The sequence below is a fragment of the Otolemur garnettii genome, unplaced genomic scaffold (assembly GCF_000181295.1).
Source record: "Otolemur garnettii isolate 467f Iridium unplaced genomic scaffold, OtoGar3 scaffold00095, whole genome shotgun sequence".
In the NCBI taxonomy this organism is placed as follows: Eukaryota; Metazoa; Chordata; class Mammalia; order Primates; family Galagidae; genus Otolemur; species Otolemur garnettii.
In genome coordinates this window covers 4344528-4365468 of record NW_003852490.1, presented here as the reverse complement: position 1 = coordinate 4365468, position 20941 = coordinate 4344528, and the positions used below count along the sequence as shown (strand labels likewise).

Genomic DNA, 20941 nt, shown 5'->3' with positions numbered 1-20941 from the left:
CACTCTTACTCGAGACAGTAGGCTGGTCTTGAACTCCTGAGATAAGGTGATCCACCTGCCCTCAGCCTCCCAGAGTGCTGGGATTATAGGCTTGAGCCACTATGCCCAGCCCAGAGATGACTTCTAAAGTCTTCTTGAAGAACTAAGCCCTCCACGGGAACTGCTACCTCTTCCAAGATCAGGAAATCATTTCCCGAATTCTGCAATGGAAACCTCTTCAGGAATTTGCTTCAGCCAGGAAGCCACCCTAATTAGGAAGTTTCTGCTGCAACTGCCAGCTCCAGAACCATGTCCCACCTGCCTATTTCACTCCCACAAAGTGGATGTTTCATACCCTACCACCTCAACACCATTGAAAGTAGCAACCAGACCCAAGCACCTGCTGACAGTGCCCCAGAGAAGTAAAAAGTTCTACAGATACTTGCAAAAATAGAAACAAAAGTATAGCCTCTGCCTCTCATGCAAGGCATCAATTCACAGAACTAAAACAAAGCTGGGAACCTAGCTGCAAGGGAGCCTGGGAAACGTAGTTTTCAGATTTCCAGCCTCCACTTTCAAGACCCCCTAGAAGGTGAATGGAACATGTATCAAGCACTAACTCACCATGGCCTCCAGATTTAAAGTAAGGTAGGGTCAAGGTGATCTTATGATTCCCTGTGTTCTGGTTACAGGGGCCTAATAGTAGGCCAGAGAAAACTGCTGAGTAGTTTGGCGCTTGAGGGAATTTATTGCTTGCCTATGAAAGCAGTTCTCAGCAGCCAGTTTTCCCTTAGCAACCAGATTCTGTGCAGCCAGTTCACATGGGTTTGCCAAGACATTTCTCCAACAATTGTGAATATAACCATCTGAAGCTTCCTTTTGATAGATAAGATTCTATTAGTCAGTGGAGACAGGATGCTGGCCCAAATCAGAAATGCACTGAATGTAATAATATTAGTCCTAAAGTCTAAAGAAGGTGGTTCTTAACTTTACTAAGATTGAGGACTTCTTTGAGAATTTCATGAAAGCTATGGCCCTTCTCTCCAGAAAGACACTTATATACACAAAATACTGTTTACAGTTTCAGGGGGTATATCCCCCATGCCCACAGGGTTCACAGAGCTTAGGTCATGAGCTCTGCCTTACTGTAAGCATCCATACTAGCTCTTGTGTGACCAGCCATCCCAGTTTGTGCTCTGGAACCTGGGGTTTTCAGTGATGAGACTGGGAAAGTCCTGGAAAACTGGGACAAATGGTCATCTACTTGACTCTGAAAATTTCCTGAGGCCCTTCACAGTATGAAACACACACTTGGGAAAGGCACATCTGGAGGCTTTGTTGCACTCAGTTAAAGCAATTTTCTGCCTTGAAAATCTAGGTTCATGGACTAAAATGACCTACTCAGGGCCACACAGCCCATAGGTGGCATGGCTAATGCTAGAACACAGTCTCTCAGTTCCTGTGGTGCAGCTTTTCCCTGGCCAGTGGGACTATGCCTCTGGCCTGGAATTGGAGCACTAACCCCAGAACACAGCCCTCTACAGCCATCAATTCCTATAAGCCCAAGGCTGAGGCCAGCCTATACTCTCTGAAACAACATGAGGCCAGCTTAGGGGTTTAACATGGGTCCTGCTCCCAGACAGAGAAAGGGCCGTTTTGTTCCCATGAAAGTCTTTCTCACCCGCTTGCTTGTCCCTAAAACTTTCTTCAAGAAAGAGACAATTAGAAGTGAAAGTCTTGTGAGCCAAGTTCACTGGTGTATGCCTCTAATGCCAGCAACTTTGGAGGCTGAGATGGGAGGATCATTTGAGGCCAGGAGTTCAAGGCTACAGTGAACTATGATCTTAGTACTATAGTCCAGCCTCCAGCCTGGAGCATCTCTTTCTTTCTTTCTTTCTTGCTTTATTTATTGCAGTTTTTGGCCAGGGTTGGGTTTGAACCCTCCACCTCCAGCATATGGGACCGGCACCCTACCCTTTTGAGCCACAGGTGCCACCCGCATCTCTTTTTTTAAAAAAAGAAAAGGCTCTGTGCCCATAGCTCAGTGCTTAGGGTACCAGCCACACATATAGGAGCTGATGGGTTCCAATCCAGCCCAGGCCTGCTAAACAACAATGACAACTACAACAAAAAATAGCCAGACATTGTGGTGGGCACCTGTAGTCCCAGCTACTTGGGAGGCTAAGACAAGAGAACCGATTAAGCCCAAGAGTTTGAAGTTGCTGTGAACTGTGACACCAGGGCACTCTACCCAGCATGACATAGTGAGACTCTGTCTCCAAAAATAATAATAATAATAATAAATAAAAGTTGAATTGTGTTCTAAAGGGTTCTTAATAGATTTTTTTCCAATATGAATTATGTAAACTTCAGGTGAAGACATTTCTACATTGACTTGAGGCCTGGAAATCTCTTAAGCCCCAAAGTTGGAGGTTGCAATGCCACAGCACTCTACCCAGGGTAACAAAGGGAGACTCTGTCTCAGAAAAAAAAAAAAAAAAAAAGAAAGAAAGAAAGAAGAGGAAAGAACAGGAAAAAGAAATTAAAGGTCTGAAATGAAACCAAAATGGGTAGTGGTTGCCTAACATTGTGAGTATAATTAAAGCCACTGCATTGTACACCTAAAAATAAAGTGGTTTAAAAACAAGAAACAAACAGATAAACTGGGGAGGGAAGGGAATGAATGTGTTTTTCTGGACTTCTTTGTACTGCTGTGATCTATCTGTTCCTATATTTATAACTGGCATGATTACTCCAAGCATGACTTGTTTCTTCTTCTAGGCCGGGCCATCTCCTTTGTGACCAAAAACTTCTTTTCCAAAGCCAACGGAAACAGAGGCACTGCTCCTAACGTGGCCGTGGTGATGGTGGATGGCTGGCCCACAGACAAAGTGGAGGAGGCTTCCAGACTTGCAAGAGAGTCAGGAATCAATATTTTCTTCATCACCATTGAAGGTGCTGTTGAAAATGAGAAGCAGCACATGCCAGAGCCCAACTTTGTGAACAAGGTATGTACCTGCCCAGGGACCCTGTGAGGACTTCCTGCATGCTAAAGGCGGGTGGTAGACTCCTTCCTGTAGTTAAGCATGAACTTGCTTCTGAGAAGTAGGGCTTCCAATGAGGGACTGGTAAATCTGGAACTTGGAACTACCCTCTCAAAGCAAAACCCCACATCTACGGGAGGCCAGCAGCTTGGGAGGAGGGGAGAGCAGTGTCTGCCACCAAGGTCTCAGTTAGAGGCTCTCCCTTGTTCCTGCTACAGCCCAGGGAGCCTTCACACGTGCGTATGAGCCCACGTGTGCGTACATAAACTGTCTCACGTGCACACACACTCTCTCACAGATACACAGGTTAATCAACCTGATAAACAAGAGAAAGGAGGGATTGAACCACCAGATCAGGGAGATCATGTTTTCACATGCTCTTCCTGGGTTCCGTGGAGATGCCTGGCAGGAGATGGGGACACCTCAAGTGAGATCTAGGCCTCCCACCCCCGCTCCACTGAAGCCGCTGGGCTTTGTGTGTTTTATAATTTGGACTCCACATGAGCCCTCTCCCAAAGAGGAGCCCCCAGCTCGGAAAAGGTAGGCAGCCAGCCTTGGGGGGCATTGCCCTGAGGCCCTTTCAGCTTTAACATTCCACATGCTAAGAGTCGACACTGCTCAACTTCCTACCCATCTCAGACTGCTGACTACTTTCTGCTCCGTGAAAGTCCAAGATACCACATGACTCTAATTTCATTTCTTTTTTTTTTTTTTTTTTTTTTTTGAGACAGAGCCTCAAGCTGTCTCCCTGGGTAGAGTGCTGTGGCATTACAGCTCACAGCAACCTCCAACTCCTGGGCTCAAGCAAGTCTCCTGCCTCTGCCTCCCAAGTAGCTGGGACCACAGGCGCCCGCTACAACGCCTGGGGCTTTTTTTGGTTGCAGCCATCATTGTTGTTTGGTGGGCCCAGGCTGGATTCAAACCTGCCACCTTAGGTGCATGTGACTGGCGCCTTAGCCGCTTGAGCCGTAGGCACGGAGCCCTAATTTCATTTCTCTCAGCTTTTGTCCATTGTGTAGACCTCCCAGGTCTTGCTCTCTCCCAGGGCCACAGCTTCAGCTTCATCTCTTGAGTTCTCTCCCATCTATTCCCAGCCAACTCACTTTTCTCCACCTGATGCCCTGGCAGAACCTTAAATCCTCCCTATAACAAGCCAAGTTGATCATTTTCCCCACTTTCTTCCCTTGGACCCGGCATCAATGGCCTCACCCCCACCCCAGAGGGTGGGTCATCACAGATTCTCTTTTATCTATCTTCTCTCTCCAAACCTTCCTGGTTCCCCATTGCTCTTGAGGCCCTCTGGAGGGTGGTCCCCACCCACCTTCCTGGCCCAGCTACTGTGACCCCCTCCACACACCTGTGCACCAGTCACCTGGTCCTCTGTCCACAGCCAGTGCCGCTGTGCTCTCCTGCCCTGACTTTACTGCCTAGTGGGAATCCTGCCTGTCTATCCATTGGCCAGAATTCAGCTTGGTCTCAGCCTTCATCTCACATGCCACCCAGCCCATGGAAAGTTTTGTGGACTCCAGTCAGGTTTATACAAATCAATTAAAAAATATTTCCTAGGAAAGTTTTAAACCAGCTCTTTCTTTAAATTTTTTTTTTTTTTTAAATTACACAAGTCTACCTGTAGTTGTCAGCCTGATTCCCTGTGACCTAGAGGCAGGGTGAGGAAGAAACATCACATCTTAGGGACCCCAGCCCAATCCTAGGAACACACCAGCCACTTTGCTAAATGTTTATTTGCAGCTGCCTTAATTTGTTTCTGGAACAAGCTTAGGCACTGGTAAATAAATATTCATGGGCCAGAGGAGGCAGGGTTATCTGGAGGGCAGAGCTTGGGGTTTGAAGGTGGACAGATTGGTGTTCCTGTCTCAGGGACTCAGAGAAGTCCCTTCACAGCTGGCCTTGGGTTTGTTCCTTCATGACAAGGGTTGTCATTCCACCTTGTAAAGTTCAGACGGAGATTTAACAAGAACATCTTTCCAAGAGCGTCTAAGGGGATCCCTGGCACATGTGGTCATCTAGCAACTAGGGGACCCCTTCCCACCAGGCACAGGGCAGCTCTGGAAAACATTTCTCTGTTGTTTCTCGTGTGTATCTCCTGTTTTCCCAATCAGAACACAGTCTCTCTAATCCTCTCCTGCGCCGGTGCCCGCGGATGACAGTCTCATGGCTGGCTGTCAGTACTGGCGAGTTAAGGGGCCTGGAGAGGCATAAACATGAAGCTGAAATCAGTAATTTCGGTCTCCTACGAGTTTGCTTCCAGCCCAGCTGTCAGCTCACACAGAGGTTAGAGTGCCCGGGTGTCACTGAGACCTAGTGAGGGAGCAGGGCTGAGTGCAGAGACAAGCCAGGGGTCTTCGCCTCTGTGAGGGCCTGGCGGGGTGAACTGAGGGGAGGAAGCAGGAGTCCGCTGCTTCTTCACCTGGCCCCCACCTGCGCGGACCCTCGCCTCTGTCTCCCAGGCTGTGTGCAGAACCAACGGCTTCTACGCGTTCCACGTGCAGAGCTGGTTCGGCCTCCACAAGACCCTGCAGCCCCTGGTGAAGCGGGTCTGCGACACGGAGCGCCTGGCCTGCAGCAAAACCTGCCTGAACTCGGCGGACATCGGCTTCGTCATCGACGGCTCCAGCAGCGTGGGGACAGGCAACTTCCGCACCGTTCTGCAGTTTGTGGCCAACCTCAGCAGAGAGTTTGAGATTTCCGACACGGACACGCGCGTCGGGGCCGTGCAGTACACCTACGAGCAGCGGCTGGAGTTCGGGTTGGACAGGTACAGCAGCAAGGCCGACGTCCTCAACGCCATCAAGAGGGTGGGGTACTGGAGTGGCGGCACGAGCACCGGGGCGGCCATCAACTACGCCCTGGAGCAGCTTTTCAAGAAGTCCAAGCCCAACAAGAGGAAGTTAATGATCCTCGTCACCGACGGGAGGTCCTACGACGACGTCCGGATACCAGCCCTGGCCGCCCATCTCAAGGGTAAGCGGCCGCCAGCCAGCGGGGGCTGCGGCGTCTCCCTGGGGCTTGGTGGGCCGGTATGGATATAGGCTTGGTCCACAACTTAATAAAATGTCAAGACCACAAGGAGAGTGTCAGGGCACAAACACTGCAGGTCCCTTAGAGTACAAAGAGGGAACACGGAGGGGACAACGAGGGAGTTTCCAAAGTGTCATGACAAACCCAAGGGCTGTGGCTAACTGTGGCTGACTGTGGCTGACTGCATCTCCCACTCCCAGGCATTTCCCACCTGGCGTGCCACGTTAAAGACGGGGTTAGAATCACTGCTTTATTGCTCTTAAAGATACCACCTCTGGGCTGGGCTTGGTAGCACCTGCCTTTAATCCTAGCCCTCTGGGAGGCCAAGGTGGATGGATAGCTTGAGCTCAGGAGTTCCAGACCAGCCAGAGAAAGAGTGAGACCCCATCTCTACTAAAACTAGAAAATTAGCCCGGCATTGTGGCGCCTGTAGTCCCAACTACTCAGGAGGCTGAGGCAGGCACATTGGTTGTGCCCAAGAGTTTGAGGTTGCTGGTGAGCTAGGCTGACACCAGGGCACTCTAACCTCCGTAATGGAGTGAGACTCTGTCTCAGTAAATAAATAAACAAACCAATAAAAATAAAGATGCCAAATCTCTACTGAAGTTGCCAAATTGTGTTAGTACCCAGACCACCAAATTGTGTTAGTACCTTTTAAAGAAAAATAGTGTTTGGGCTGGGTGCCCATAGCACAGAGGTTATGGCACCAGCCACAGAGGGTGGAGGGTTCAAACCCGGCCTGGACCAGCTAAACAGCAATGACAACTGCAACAAAAATATAGCTGGGCGTTGTGGCGGGCACATAGTCCCAGCTACTTGGGAGGCTGAGGCAAGAGAATCAATCACTTAAGCCCAAGAGTTGGAGGTTGCTGTGAGCTGAGATGCTACAGCACTCTACTGAGAGCAACATAGTAAGACTCTGTCTCAAAAAAAAAAAAAAACCAAGAAAAATTGTGTTTTTAATGAAACATACTGTTTTTGTGAGCAACTTAATGAAACATTGTTTTGGCGAACAACTTTTGACTAGATGTTGGGGGTTTTAGGGAAACTTCAAAGAAATTTTGAGTCAAAGTATTTAAAGATGTCCAGTCTCAGTAACTCCTGCCTGTTATCCTAGTACTTGGGAGTATAGTTTGAAGCGAGGGGTTCAAGACCAGCCCCAGCATCATGACAAAAACCTCTTTTGTAAATAAATAAATAAACATGAGTCAGGTGTGACGGTACTCTCTTCTAGTCTCAGCTACATAGGTGCCTGCAGCAAGAGGATCACTTAAGCCCAGGAGTTTAGGAGTTGGAGTTTGTAGTGAACCATGATGACACCACTGTGCCGTAACCCAGGTGACAGAGCAAGACACTGTCTCAAAACATATACATATATGTTAGGAGATAATTCCAGATAAAAATTCTTAAGAGAGCAATAGAAAGTTTAACATATACAAAATGAGCAAAATGTTTTTGTACATGTTCAGAAAATCAGTCACATTTGTGCTTTCATTGCAGAACCTATGTATAATCATTATTCTGAAAGTGCCATAAAATAAGACCCAAAAAAATCAACTAGAAGAAAACCCCAGGTGATAATAACAGTAATAATCATAAAAGTAAACCAGTGGTCAGTGAACACCAAAAGCCTATTAAGCAGGTGCTAGCGTGCAGAATTCACTCACTGCCGCACTTCGTTGTTTTCTCCTTCTCAGCCTGCATTTACCATGGGTTAAATTGCAGGGTTTTCTGTATTCTTAAAAGCTGCCTTAATTCCTTCCTAAAACTAAGCCTTAATGAGTCAGCAGTGCTGGCTCCTGAAAGCCAAAGTAACCAGACACAGAGTTCAGGTGGAGTCTTCTAAGTGACTTACCCTTTGTGGAGCCTGAGGGGCACCCTCAGAGGGTGGCATTGCTGATGGCCTCATGCCAGCAACTTAGCAGTGGAGTGAAGATGGTCTAAGTCTTGGGAGAAACCTGTCCCAAAGTGCATGGCACAGCCAGGTGGACCAGTCCCTGCTGGCAAGCCCAAGGTTCCCTGCGTTCTCTGGATGCAGTCCCAGCTCCACCTTCACTGGCTTTCCTGGATGTGCCTCCCGCGGGCCTCACCCAAGGATTGTCCTTGGCCTACTCACGAGGAAAAGTGAAGGTGGAGGGAACAGTCCTGCGTGCTCTCAGAGCATCATCATATTCTGAGCAGCTTTCATAAGCTGGGACCAGTATATGCAAATCGCATGCAGGCAGATTCCTACTCAGGCCAAAGCAAAGATGTGTCTAAACACGTAGTGAGCACTGTGTCCCTGAGAGAATCCTCGTCAAGACTGGGAGATTGTCCGTCTGAACTGCCAGGCAGAGGTTCCCTACAGCAAGGCTGACTCAGGATCTGAAAAGTTAAATTTGCAGTACTGTTTGTATAGTTTTTATTAAAGGGCAACCTTTCTATCTTTGACTAGAAAGAAGGGAATAGTCCATCTGAGCCCTGCTCTGCAGCAAAACTTCTTTCACTGCCACATGGCAAACTCCCAGCCTAGACGATATTCAGAAAACAGAAACTAGACAGGTGAGAAAAGGGACTGGCAGCTTAAATGAAGCTGAGTGGGCCACAGTTGTAAAGAAACTTAGACTGGAGCCACGCGAGGCACATATCGCTCCCCACACAGCAAGATGGGGCCCCCAGAGGATGCTGGCGACAGTGAGATGGGCCACTATGGGCTGCCCTCTGTCTCATGGCCCGTTTTCCTCAGCCCACTCTGCCAGCCTGAAGGCAATGTGGGAACAGACTTTCATAGAGTAAGGTCAAGCACCTGCTGACCAGCTGCCCCCAACCCAAATCAAGAACCAGCACCCCAGGGGGCTCCCAGTTTTCTCACTTGAATGAACGCCTGGTCTCTGAATCCTGGCCTCTGCTCCATGGGGCATCCTGCTCCCCACTGCAGCCCAGCACCTTCGTTCCCTCTGCTCTTTCCTGTTTGCATCCTGACATGCTCATGTCCTTCCCTTCCCGAAGAGAAAACGTTGTCTTTGACCCTGTGTTCTGCTCCAGGTACCACTTGCCTCCTCCCCCTCACGGCCAACCTTCAGGAGGGGATTAGCGGTCCATCTTGTCACTTCTTTTCGACACTCAACTCCCAGGGGTGCATTTGGCTTCTTTGGCATCTCCCCCCACCCACCAAAACTGCTCTCACCAAGCTACCAATTGGTTTTGGTTTTGCTTTTTTTGAACCCATTGAACATTCTTTGTTTTCATCTTACACAGCCCCCTTGCAGCATCCAACACTGCTGGGCAGCCCCTTCTTAAGGGACTCTCTCTCTTGATGAGAGGAGATGCAGGGTGACCATCTCTGTGGGGCCCTGGGCACGTGTTCTCACACTGGGAATGAGGTTGGATTCAGGGGCTTGTAAAGCCACCCGCAAGCCTAAACTGGTTCAGTTCTACTGTTATAGCTTAAAAGATCCTGAGCTAGCTTTTCATGCATTTGAGACTCTGAGGTTTTGTTTGGCTCTCCAACACGGGGAAGGCAAACGTGTGGCATGTAGTGTAATCTGCATGGCCCCAAAAGTTTCCCAAAATATCTTCCCCTTTTCTGTACCATACGTTTACTCCATTTTATTCATTTTCCCCCCAAAGACTATCAACTCCTGAGATAGCAACTATATTAATTCGTTACTGTTGGCATATCGTGGATGCTCCGAAGTACTTACTGAGGGAATGAATGAGCGGCCATGTTTAGTCTTAATTCTGGAAACCTAGAGGTAGAGTCCTGTTTTTGTTTTTTGAGGGGGCACCTTTCTGATTTTGGATTTGGTTGTGCCAACAGACTGACAAGAAGGCAAGGGTTCATTAGGAGAACCTTTTCTTGGGGACACCTGGTTCATCTAATTTTTGTCCCCACAGGTGTGATCACCTATGCAATCGGTGTTGCATGGGCTGCCCAGGAGGAGCTAGAGGTCATTGCCACTCACCCTGCCAGGGACCACTCCTTCTTTGTGGACGAGTTTGACAACCTCTACCAATATGTCCCGAGGATCATCCAGAACATTTGTACAGAGTTCAACTCACAGCCTAGGAACTGAAATCAAAGCCAGCAAAGCACCAGCAAATGCTGCTTTATTAACTGACTCTTTGGACAAGGTCCAAGGCTTTTGGGGGCACACACAGGGCAGCAAGGTCAGGACTTAGGGAAACAGATGCATTGTTATTATTCTTTCCCATCGTGGGTTTTTCATACTTCAAAACATGAAGTTAGAAAGATGATCACAAATTTGTAGGATGAGCCAAAATGATACGTTATGTTGAGGGTGCTGGGGGTTTTACATTTTGACAGTTGTTTTCAAAATAAATGTTCAGAATAGAGTGCAGCACTTACAATGAGCTTAAATAGAGCTTTTGTGAGGTTTTGTTATTCTTATTTCTCATTAGAACTCTGTAACCCTCAGCAAGTTTCATTTTTGTTATGACAGTATTGGAGTTGCTTCATTAAATGTTTAAAAGGATTATATGCACTATTTCTGGGTGTGTCATATGTAGTGTACACAAGGTTTGTGGTGGGACCATCCTCTGCTTTTCTCGTTTCCCTGAGCACTTGCTCTGGGCTCACTCCTGGCCCAATGTGACCACATGCCAGTGGAGGCCAAGCAGTAGCTCAGCTTCTGATTTCCTGCCCCCCTCCCTCCCCCATTGTCTGAATCCATGAGTACACAATAGCATATTGCTTTAGGAGTGGTTGGCACTGGAGGCCCAAACTGATCTTGCTGAAAAGTGATGTAGTAGGTGGCACTGAAGAATCCCTTGGGAGACTGGAAATGCTGGTTCCCAGGCCCTGTCCCCACACCAGTGAAATCTAAGTCTCTAGGACAAGAGCCTCAACACTGGCATGTTTTAAGAGTTCTTTGGTGATTTTTACATGTGGCCAGGATTGAGAAACACGGAGCCACCCTCAAGGGTTAGAGTTACAGCTGTTTCCTGGGAGAAGGTCTGTTTCTTCCTGTTGTTCTAGGTCCACCCAGTTTAGCATTTATCCTGGATTTTTCATTTTTTAACTGGATTATTCCTCATATTCACATAAGCTGGGATGAGTTTGGTTTAACTTCACTTTTTACTGCCAGCTTCTACACAGTCTCATCTATCAAGATGTGCAATACCCACATGATGGGAAATATTCAAAAGAATCTTAAATAGAGGTGATGTAATTGATAGGTTATATTTCATAAAAATGTGTGTTGAAGGACACTATGGATGGAGTCAGAAAGATAGTAATTGTGTCAATACTTAGGACAAAATACATTTACAAAGAATAATGAATCAAAGATATCATCTGGTTAGCAGAATTTGAATGGAGCTCACCAGATATCTTAGTACCTGAGGAGACAGTATGTTGTCAATTAAAAGTATTGTGGTCAGGCTGGGTGCGGTGGCTCATGTCTGTAATCCTAGCATTCTGAGAGGAGGCTGAGGCAAGTAGATCTCCTGACCAGCCTGAGCAAGAGCAAGACCCTGTCTCTACTAAAAATAGAAAAACTAGCTAGTGTTGTGGTGGTCACCTGTAATCCCAGCTACTCAGGAGGCTGCAGCAAAAGGATAACTTGAGCCCAGGAGATTGGTGTTGCTGTGAGCTACAATGCCACAGCCCTCTATCCAGGGCAACAGAGTGAGACTCTGTCTCAAAAAAAAAAAAAAAAATTGTGGTCTACAGAGAAGAATCAATTAAAGGTGTCAGCAATTTCAAATGTATTAGCCATAGAATTTACTTTGAATGCAATTGCAAACAAATTTTGTCCAAAAATTTCAAAATATGAAAACTATTTTTTAAAAAGTTCTCATAAAGATACCAGTGGTACTCTATTGGTGGCAGGCTTAGCTAAGAAACTGATTTAAAAACTTAAATAAGGACTGGGAACAATTATTCTGCCTATGTTTCTGAATGTGAAGATTATCTTCATAAAGAAATTTTTCAACATTGCTTCAATGTATAGGTCATTTTATTTTCTTTAAATTTATTTTGGAAAATAATTTTCAAATACAGTTATTTTATAGAAACCTTACCATAAAACCCAATTTGTCATCAATAAGGAATTATTGCCAAATACAATGATATTTTAATTATTTTGGTGTCCTCTTTCATTCACAAAACTGTCCCCCAGTTTGGAAAATAAATTATGTGGTCATCCTAGTTATAGGTGCTATAATTTTGAAGATCTATGAAACCTCTTCCAATGGTCCCAGTGTTGATGTGGTGTCGACAGGTATTTGAGTGTGTATGCCCCGTGTGCAGGAACCGTGTGCAGGAAGGGAGCATAGGCATGGGGTGGTTGAGAACACTCAGAGTCTACAGAGTCATCAGCATTGTCTGTATGTAGATATTTAAATCACCAAAGACAGTGGCAGGAGTTGGGATGGAGAGAGAAATAGTGAGCCAGGATTTGGCATCTTCTGCAAATGAAAGGGATTGACTAGAGCTTGGGAGAAGATGGTGAGGACAGGATGAGGGGCTGAATATAATCTGTGGTGAGAGTTTCAAGGGAGCTGGAGCTTCAAAAGAGAAAGCAAGGAGCAAAGTGGCAAAGAGCACACCTGGTGCCATTCTGGGCCTGAGACACATGAGTTGAGGGAAAACAAACCACCTCTGTTTGGTTGAGCAGAAGCTTGGTTGGCACTGGAGGGCCAAACTGATCTTGCTTAAAAGTGGTGTGGTGGGCTGCAGTGTAGAATCATTTGGGAGACTGGAAATGCTGGTTCCCAGCAAAAGGCAATCTGGCTTCAGGTAAGTGGGAGTGAAACAGCAAAGGGGCTGAGGTTTCTGGGGGTTGCTGACAACAGAGTGGAGCTCCCTGAATCCCAGGGAAGGCTGGGTGGGGAGAGGAATGGGGCTGAATCAGGGTTTGCACAGAGTAGTTTGGCAGTCATGGTTACCCAGGCCAGAAGAAGATTGTGCAGATATGGAGGGACAGAACTAGAATCTGGATCTGTCTGCCAATCTGTTGGCTTCTGTGGCCACCTTTTGTTGGGATCAGAGCCCCTTATTCCATCCTCATTCCCACGCCACCCCATTCTGCACAAATTCCCGGGCTCTGGTCTGGCCTTTGCAGAGCTCTCTGGGTCCTGCAGGCTCCAGAGTTAATCTCCTAAGGCAACTCTATCTGTTGCAGATTCAACAAAATAATTTCTTCCATACCTTTTTTCTCAAAGTTAAACTATGCAAGCAACAAGGAACATCGGTACAGCTTCTCTGGGTTCATATGATGTCAAAACTCCCACTTCTCAGGAGTTAAGGCACTTAATTCTTTGCTAAAAGCTCAAAGTTTTATAACAAGACTCTGCTAAAAGTCTCTAATCAAAATTACAGGATTCAGATATTTCTTGTTTCTCTGGGCTCTTTAAACCTTTTTGAACAAGGCAGAATCTCCTGCCTTAGTCCATTTTGTGCTGCTATAAAAAACACACCTAAGACTGGGTAATTATAATGAAAAAAGATTTATTTGGCTCAGGATTCTGACATCTGGAAAAGTTTGAGATTGGGTATCTGGTGAGAGCCAAAGGCTGCTTCCACTCATGGCAGAAAGCAAAGGGGAGCTGGCAGGTGCAGAGATCACATGATGAGAGAGGACACATGAGAGAGAACAAGAAGGGAGGTGCTGGCTCCTTTCAACAACCAGCTCTCTTGGGAACTACAAGAGTGAAAACTCATTCACCACCATCTCCAAGGGGGACACTTGTCTGTTCATGAGGGACCCACGCACCTGACCCAAACACCTCCCACGAGGCCCCACCTCCAACACTGGGGATCAAATTTCAATGTGAGATTTGGAGGGGACAAACATCCACACTGTAGCCCCTCCATAGAATTAAGTTTCCTAACAGCAGTCTCAGAAGGCCAGCATGAGTTTATAGAAAAGATAATTCCTCCATGTCCAAGGACTTTCCAGCCTAAAAAAGGGGTTTCCAAATAATGTTTTCTAGTTAAAATTCTACAAGAAGATCTCCCCTTAGATTACTAATATATAAATATAGCAAGTAGGAAATATCCTTGAAAGCATGAATTCAATTACTTTGGAAAGAGACATTTATCCAAGTTAATGCCTTTGAGGAATTCACAGTCCAGTGAGAAACCACACACAAATGAATAATTAAAATTGTATAATTACGATCATGGGATTATGCACAATTACATGACTGGTGATTTCAAACAACCTCATGGGAAAAGAAGTAAGAATGATGCCCAATAGCAAGTGAGTGTCACTGTTCCAAGGGCTTCACACGTATTAACTCACTTATCCCTGTGATTTGCTGAGAGTGATTGTCTTAGTCCATTTTATTACACTGCTGTCACAGAATACCTGAGACAGGGTTGGCAAGGGAGAGCAGAGAGAGAAAAGAGGACGAACTCATCCTTTGGCCTGGAATTTACTCCTGCCATAACAGACCCACCCCTATGGTAAGTCCATTAACATGTCCATGAAGGCAGAGCCCTCATGACCAAATCACCTGTCAAAGGTACCCCCTCTCCACCCTGGTGCACTGGGGATTATGGTCCCAGCCCATGAACTTCGGGTGATACGTTCAAACCTTAGCAATACTATTCTTATTCTCATTTAACTGATCGTGCAACTGACGTATGAAGATAACAGGTACATGGCCTAAGGTCTTGAGCTGGTATGAGGCACATCTGAAAATTAAGCCCAGGCACTCTGACTTCAGGCTCTAAATACATAACCACTTAGCTTCTTATGATGGTGGCACGTGAAATAACCAGAGTGACGGCATAAAGGATTCTCTATGCTTGATAATTGAAAATATAAAATAGTCGTATAATTCCACAGAGTGTACTCTCTGGGTCTGTTACATGCACAATGTGAACAGAGTCTGTTCAATGTCCAGTGGAAACTCCACATCCCTCAGCACGCCTCCTTATGTCTGGATGGCCACCCTCACTTAAAGGGGGTGGTTTTAACCTATAGTCCAGTCGCTAGGCTCCTCTATCACCTTAATGCCTTCAAGTTGCAGTCCAAATGCCACCTCCTCTTTGGAGCCTTCCCTGAATTTCTCAGATAGACTTGGGCTTTCTGGATACAGAATCCTGACCCACTCATTTCCCAGAGACCATCCTGGTTCCCTTTCATTAGGGCACACAACTTACGTCCTTAAGGACATGGAACCCAGAGAATGAAAATTTGAGTCTAAGTCACCCGCAGTGCCAGCCCCTACCTAATACAATGGCTCTGGTAGAATGAGAGGCAGATATTTAACAGAATATGATGGCAAAAGATCTGATTCCATTTCTTTCCACTGCCCTCCTGTGTTCCTTACTGTATGCTACAATCACAGCTTTTCTAGGACCAGAATCTTCTTTGGTATCTACACATAGGGCAACTTCTGCCCTCACTTCTCCAGCAGAAGTGAAAAACGAAAGTCCCTCTTTTTGTTTACCTTCCTGGGTTTCATTCCACAAACATGTTTTAAGTATCTATTATGGTGCCAGGCCTTGGGGGGCAGGGTGGGCACGAAGAGTACCCAGGTGAAAAGACTTGGTTCCTGCCCAAAGAGCTGACAGGCTCGTGTGGGAGAGACAGGAATGAACAGATAACATCTGAGATGGAATAGGTGACGAGCAAGCTTGGGAAGGCTTCCTGGGCTGGGTTTTCTGGGAAAAGTCCATTTCCGCTGGGCAAAGAAACGTGGGGATGACGGTGGCAGAAGCCAGGAGACAGGACAGTTTAGGGCATGGAGAATGAAACTTGCGATGAGGGTATCAGGAAATGAAGCTCGGGAGGGAGGCGGGACCCAGCCAGGGAAGGCCATGCAGGTTAAGGGTCTCTCGGTGGCAAGTAACAGAAATTTCATTTGTAGTAGCTCAAGCAAAGGGGACATTTTTGGAAGGAAGCTGGAGTAACTCATGAACCCCAGGTCAGGAAGACAGCAGAGCCTCAGAAATGGGCCAAGGGACAGGATAGATTTCACTGACAAGAAGTAAGATAAGGCTCTGGCATAGCAAACTTAAACGGGCCTCTGTCTAGGGGTTTATATACAGCTTTTCCTATCCCGCAGGCAGGGGCTTTGGGGACGTAGAATGCCATAACCGTTTGGTGCCAGGGGCTTGAGGGCAGAAGTTAATCTTAAAACTGCCCCGTGTAGGAATGTGTCTTCATTCAGGGGGTGTCCTCTGCTCTCGGAGCTGCAGCTTAGATGGAATTCCAGTCAGACTGGTTTTTATGAGCCTGTTTTGGGCCCAGAGAATGTGGACTGTGTTCAAGCTGGACTGTGGGCCTGCTTAGACCTAAGAAATGGGGTCCTTGTCCAGCCCTGAGTTGGGGAAACCCTGCATCATGATCATCCTCAACCTTCTGAAGTTCCGCGAAAGTTGCTTTGAACCCCACATGGATGCCTGTCTTCAAGTTCTCAAGTTCTGGAGAACCAAGTGCAGGCTGCACTGCAGTCTTTCAGCTCTGTAGTCTTCCTTCGTTTTGACCCAAGAAAGCTGGAGACTTTCTCTCGAAGACTCCCTTTCACTCCTCTTGGCCTCAGTGATGACAAGATGTTACTTGTTGTACCACATTAAGTGTTGACAAGCTGTCCAGACTGTCAGGCCAGGGGTGCTCCTGGGATCTGCTCTGCTTCCAGTATAAAGGCTCAGCTGAAGAGAAATGTCCTCTCTCAATAACCATCCACATGGAAAACTACGAAGATGAAAGACCACAATTTCAAAGAAAGTCTTTACTTTTTTCTTTTTCTAAATGTCCTTTAATTGAAAAATACTGAGTTGAACTTTATCCCTGCCATCCCTCTTATACAAATGGGGCCTCTAGGCTATAAGCTGCCCAAGTAAGCAAATACTATACTCAGCTTGGCAGCTGAGACTCTGCTATAAAAAGTACAATTCCCGCTGAATGGCTCCTTTCTGTGACTCCTGCAGCCTCACACTTGGTTGAGGTGGGCAGGGTGTATTCAGGTTAATGGCAAACTGGAATCTGGGTTCTCAACAAAGAGCCTCTACATGACTGCCCAGGGCACAGAAACCGGGAGGCTGCGGAAGCCGTAGAAATGTGGCAAACAGCAAAACAAGACCCAAGATCAATTTAATTGTTGTTGGTCTGACTTCCCCAAGACATCCGTAAACCTGTATCCCGATACCATGATATTGATTTTTTTCAATTACCTTAATACATCTACAAGTTCTCCTTGAAATCATAGTGAAAGGGAGTTTCTTTCCAACCTTAATAGGAGAGTTGTGCAGCATTTTAAAGCCAAAGAGGGAACAGGGACAAGTCGAAAGGTTGCAAAACCGCTGTGGTAATGACTGTCTAAAATATGCACCAAGCAAAATAAATGAGCAGATGGAGTTTTCTAAAGGGCAAAGTGTCAGTGTTATTTATTTTCTCCTAAGAAAACACCCTCTTTGAACTGGGAGACAACTGCAGGGTGGAAACTGCGGGGGACCTTTCCAGCTCTGTGACCTAAATGCAAGGCCTGGAACACCCACATGCCTCCTGTGTCTCCCTTCAGAGAGGGGGCCTTCTCCTGAAGTGGAACAATCAACCTTTCATCCTGGAGATGTTCTAATCCTGGACAGCCAGCAAAGATCTTTTGCAGGCAAAACATTGGTGGAGCCTTGGCAGCCTCGGCGAGGAATCACTCACTCAGGCAGCAGCCAAGACTGTCCTGACAGGACCCACAGGCTTGTTTGTGAGCAGATCTGGGGTAGCCCTCAGAGAGCCCCGAAATGCTTGATCCCGTGGTGTGCCAGTGAGGATGATACCAGTGAGTGGTTATTGTCCTTATGACTTGGCTTGCGCTGGCAGGTGGAAGGAGCCCAGGGAAATCCTGGTGACAATGGTAAAACTAACACTTGGCATCAGTTATGAAGCCCCACTGTGCCAAGAAGTGGACTAGCAGCTCTCTAGTCGCTATGGAGGTGAGAACACACAAAATTCATGTTGGTGAACAAATGCGTATCTTGAAACCGTTCTTCATCCATAGTGGGCATCAGCCATGGGCCAAACAGATTTTCCTAATTCATTACATCCCCAATTAGTACTCTCTGTTTTCCAATGAGGACAGTGAGACTGAGAGGTTAAGGAGTTGCTCAGGGTCACCCAGCAGGTAGGGAGGAAAGCTGGACTCGGGACTCCAGCTTCCGTGCCATCTTCATGACGGCATGACCTTGCCCTCTCTGCTTTTCTCTCCCTTCTCACCTGTGAATCACCAGCCGCTTTACCCTCAGCCACCATCTTTTCAGTCTCACAGCAGAGAACCGTCTTTTCAGCTGCACACATTTTTGTGCCTATATTTTTGCTCTATTTTTCACCCTGCGACATAGAATCCCAGATCTTAGAAGGCTGGAAAGTTATTTAGACGTTTTCCTTTGCCTTTTGCCTTCTGTGTCCTTTGTCATATTTTCCTGATCGTGACGTTAGACCCACTTGCCTGCTCAGATGATGTTCGTCTATTTTCAGAAAGGCTTTCAAGATGGCGTCACACAGAACAAGGGGCACAGACTGTGCACACTCTGGACAGTTGAAGGTTGGCAAGGAAAGGTCAGAGTCCTGCTGTGGAAACCCTTCTTTTAATTTTAAAGAAAAAATGTCTGACTAACAAATTGTTTTGAATTTCAAGGGACTGGGAACATCTATAAAAATGGAACAATTTAGAAACCAGTTGATTTGAGAAATTTTCCTTGACCCAACTTACTGTGTCTCAGGATAATTTCTTTGGATGCAAACCAGAATTAGACTGTGAGGCACCCTTCAATCCAGGTGATAAAAACCTTTCCCAGCTCCCAGTTCCTTCCCCAGAAGAGTGGTGGGGGCAGCTACAGGGAAAGATGCAGGCAGCCTTGCACTCTGTGGCCACGTGGACAAGGCTCAACTGCAGCCCGACCCAAGTCTTGGTGGAATGCCCTGAAATCACCCAGGAGCGCGGCAAAGCAGCCAGTTTGTAAGGAGCGGTCCATGGTCACTTTGTCCACCTTTCTGTCTTATAGCGCTTTCCCCAAAGCGCTTTCTTTTAGCCTCCCTGGTTTCAGTAATGCCTGGGACTTCACACCTCACTCCTCTTTAGGATACAGCTAAAATGAACTCACTGCCCTCTAGGATTGGTGCCCCACCTGGCGTGACACCACTCGCCTGGCTCCTTTGGTTTGGTATTGTCCTGTGGCACAAGGGAACGAGAACCATGCTGACTTTGCTTTTGCTGATGATGTAAGTAATAAAAAGTCTGAAACCATTTGGGTCCAAACAGCAGAAATCTCTGTTTTCTAAGGGCCACGTGACAGCAGCTATTTTTCAGGTGCCCTAGGAAGCCCTCCACACCACCCTGCCCCCCAAGAGCTTTCTGCACGCCCCAATCCTGCACAGCCGCACAATGCCCCATTCTGCCCCTGTTATAAAGGATCTGCCGATGACTTGGAAACTGCTTCTTCTGAGAAGCAAAGTGCAGGAAGAAGAATCCTCTCTTCAGATCTCTAAATGATTTGCAATGAGATGGGCTTTACCACACTGAGGGTGCCCTAAAAGCCTTTTGGGGTGGGATGGTGGATAGGTTTGACCTTGGCAGATCAAGTAGTAGCAGTGACTAAGGAATCATAAGAAGACTGATTTTGAGTCTTTAATAAGATTCCCTTTAAAAAGAGATGCTAAAATCAATTTTCCATGTCTGCCATGGGCGAGGGATGGATGGGGCTGTGTCCATTCTCCTAGTTGGTATTTGCCCACCTCTGAGGTTTAAGAGCAAGGCAGCCTCGTGAAGAGGGACACTTGGGGAAGTCAAGGGAGTTTCTTAACTTTCTTTTCTGAATATGGCATTGCCTATAAATTCTCTTAAATGGATCTCTTTATTTGCTGGAAAATGTTAGGAATGGAGAAAATAAGTTTTACTTCAGTTTGATTCCTTTTCTAAGGAAGTTTCCAAGTAAATCACCTGGAAACATTCAGGTTATGAATGTTTCTACACCAAGAGGTCTTTGTGATGTGCTGCTTTCGGTCACCAGGTCCAGAATTCTCCACGGTGAAGTTTCTCGCTACACCACAGACTAGGCACTGTTAACAGCCGCCCTGGGTTTGCGGGGGAGTGGGACCAGGGAAGAAGGAATTGAGAAGTTGGCCTTTCCTGAGGGTTTCGATGGTCCTGGCACCACCTTAGCTGCTATACATCTATGATCCAAATTAAATTCCATAATTACACTTCCAGGCACCATTTTATGTAATTTTTGTATCATAAATACATATTTGTGGGGTACAGTGTGATATTGTAATGCATGTATACAGTGTGTAATGATCAAATCAGGGTAATTAGCATATCCATCTCCTGAAACATTTATCACTTCTTTGTGTTGGGAACATTCAAAATCTGCTCTTCTACCTATTTGAAAATATACAGTAAATTGTCGTTAATGATGGTCATCCTACAGTGCTGTAGGATGTTAGGATGCATTCCTCCCATCTTGCTGGGCGTTTGCATCCGCTACCCAGCCTCTGGCCGTGCCACCTGCCCTGTTCCCTTCCCCTGCTCCAGTTACCACTGTTCTACTCTTTACTTCCACGAGACCAACTCTTCAAGTTTCCACATCTGAGAACATGCAGTATAGGCAGGCCCTGGGCTATAAATGAGACAGGTTCCGTAGGTTTGTTCTTAAGTCGAATTTGCATGTAAGTTGGAATTGGTAAATTTAGCTGTTACCTGTAACAGCCTCCATTCATAAGTGTGAGTTGGAGGTCAGTCAGATGTTAGTAACTGGGGAACTGACTCTATTTATCTTCTGTGCCCAGCTTTACGTCACTATCTCCTCCAAGCTCATCTATGTTGCCCCGATGACAGGTTTTCATTCTTTTTTCTTTCTTTTTTTTTTTTTTTTTTGCAGTTTTTGGCCAGGGCTGGATTTGAACCCGCCACCTCCCGCATATGGGGCC

At 46.5% G+C, this 20941-nt stretch overlaps 1 protein-coding gene across 5 annotated transcripts in view; it reads left to right on the top strand.

Annotated features, from left to right (window-relative positions):
* VIT (vitrin) overlaps positions 1 to 10546 on the top strand; it is a 118252-nt gene extending 107706 nt beyond the window's left edge. For all 5 annotated transcript variants that reach the window (XM_003795692.2, XM_023516659.1, XM_003795693.2 and 2 more), the window contains 3 exons: positions 2761 to 2987; positions 5492 to 6005; positions 9939 to 10546. In XM_003795692.2, the coding sequence (XP_003795740.2) occupies positions 2761 to 2987; positions 5492 to 6005; positions 9939 to 10117 (920 nt within the window). In that variant the 3' untranslated portion in view covers positions 10118 to 10546. The remainder of the gene's footprint in view (positions 1 to 2760; positions 2988 to 5491; positions 6006 to 9938) is intronic.
* Positions 10547 to 20941: the final 10395 nt, after the last annotated feature.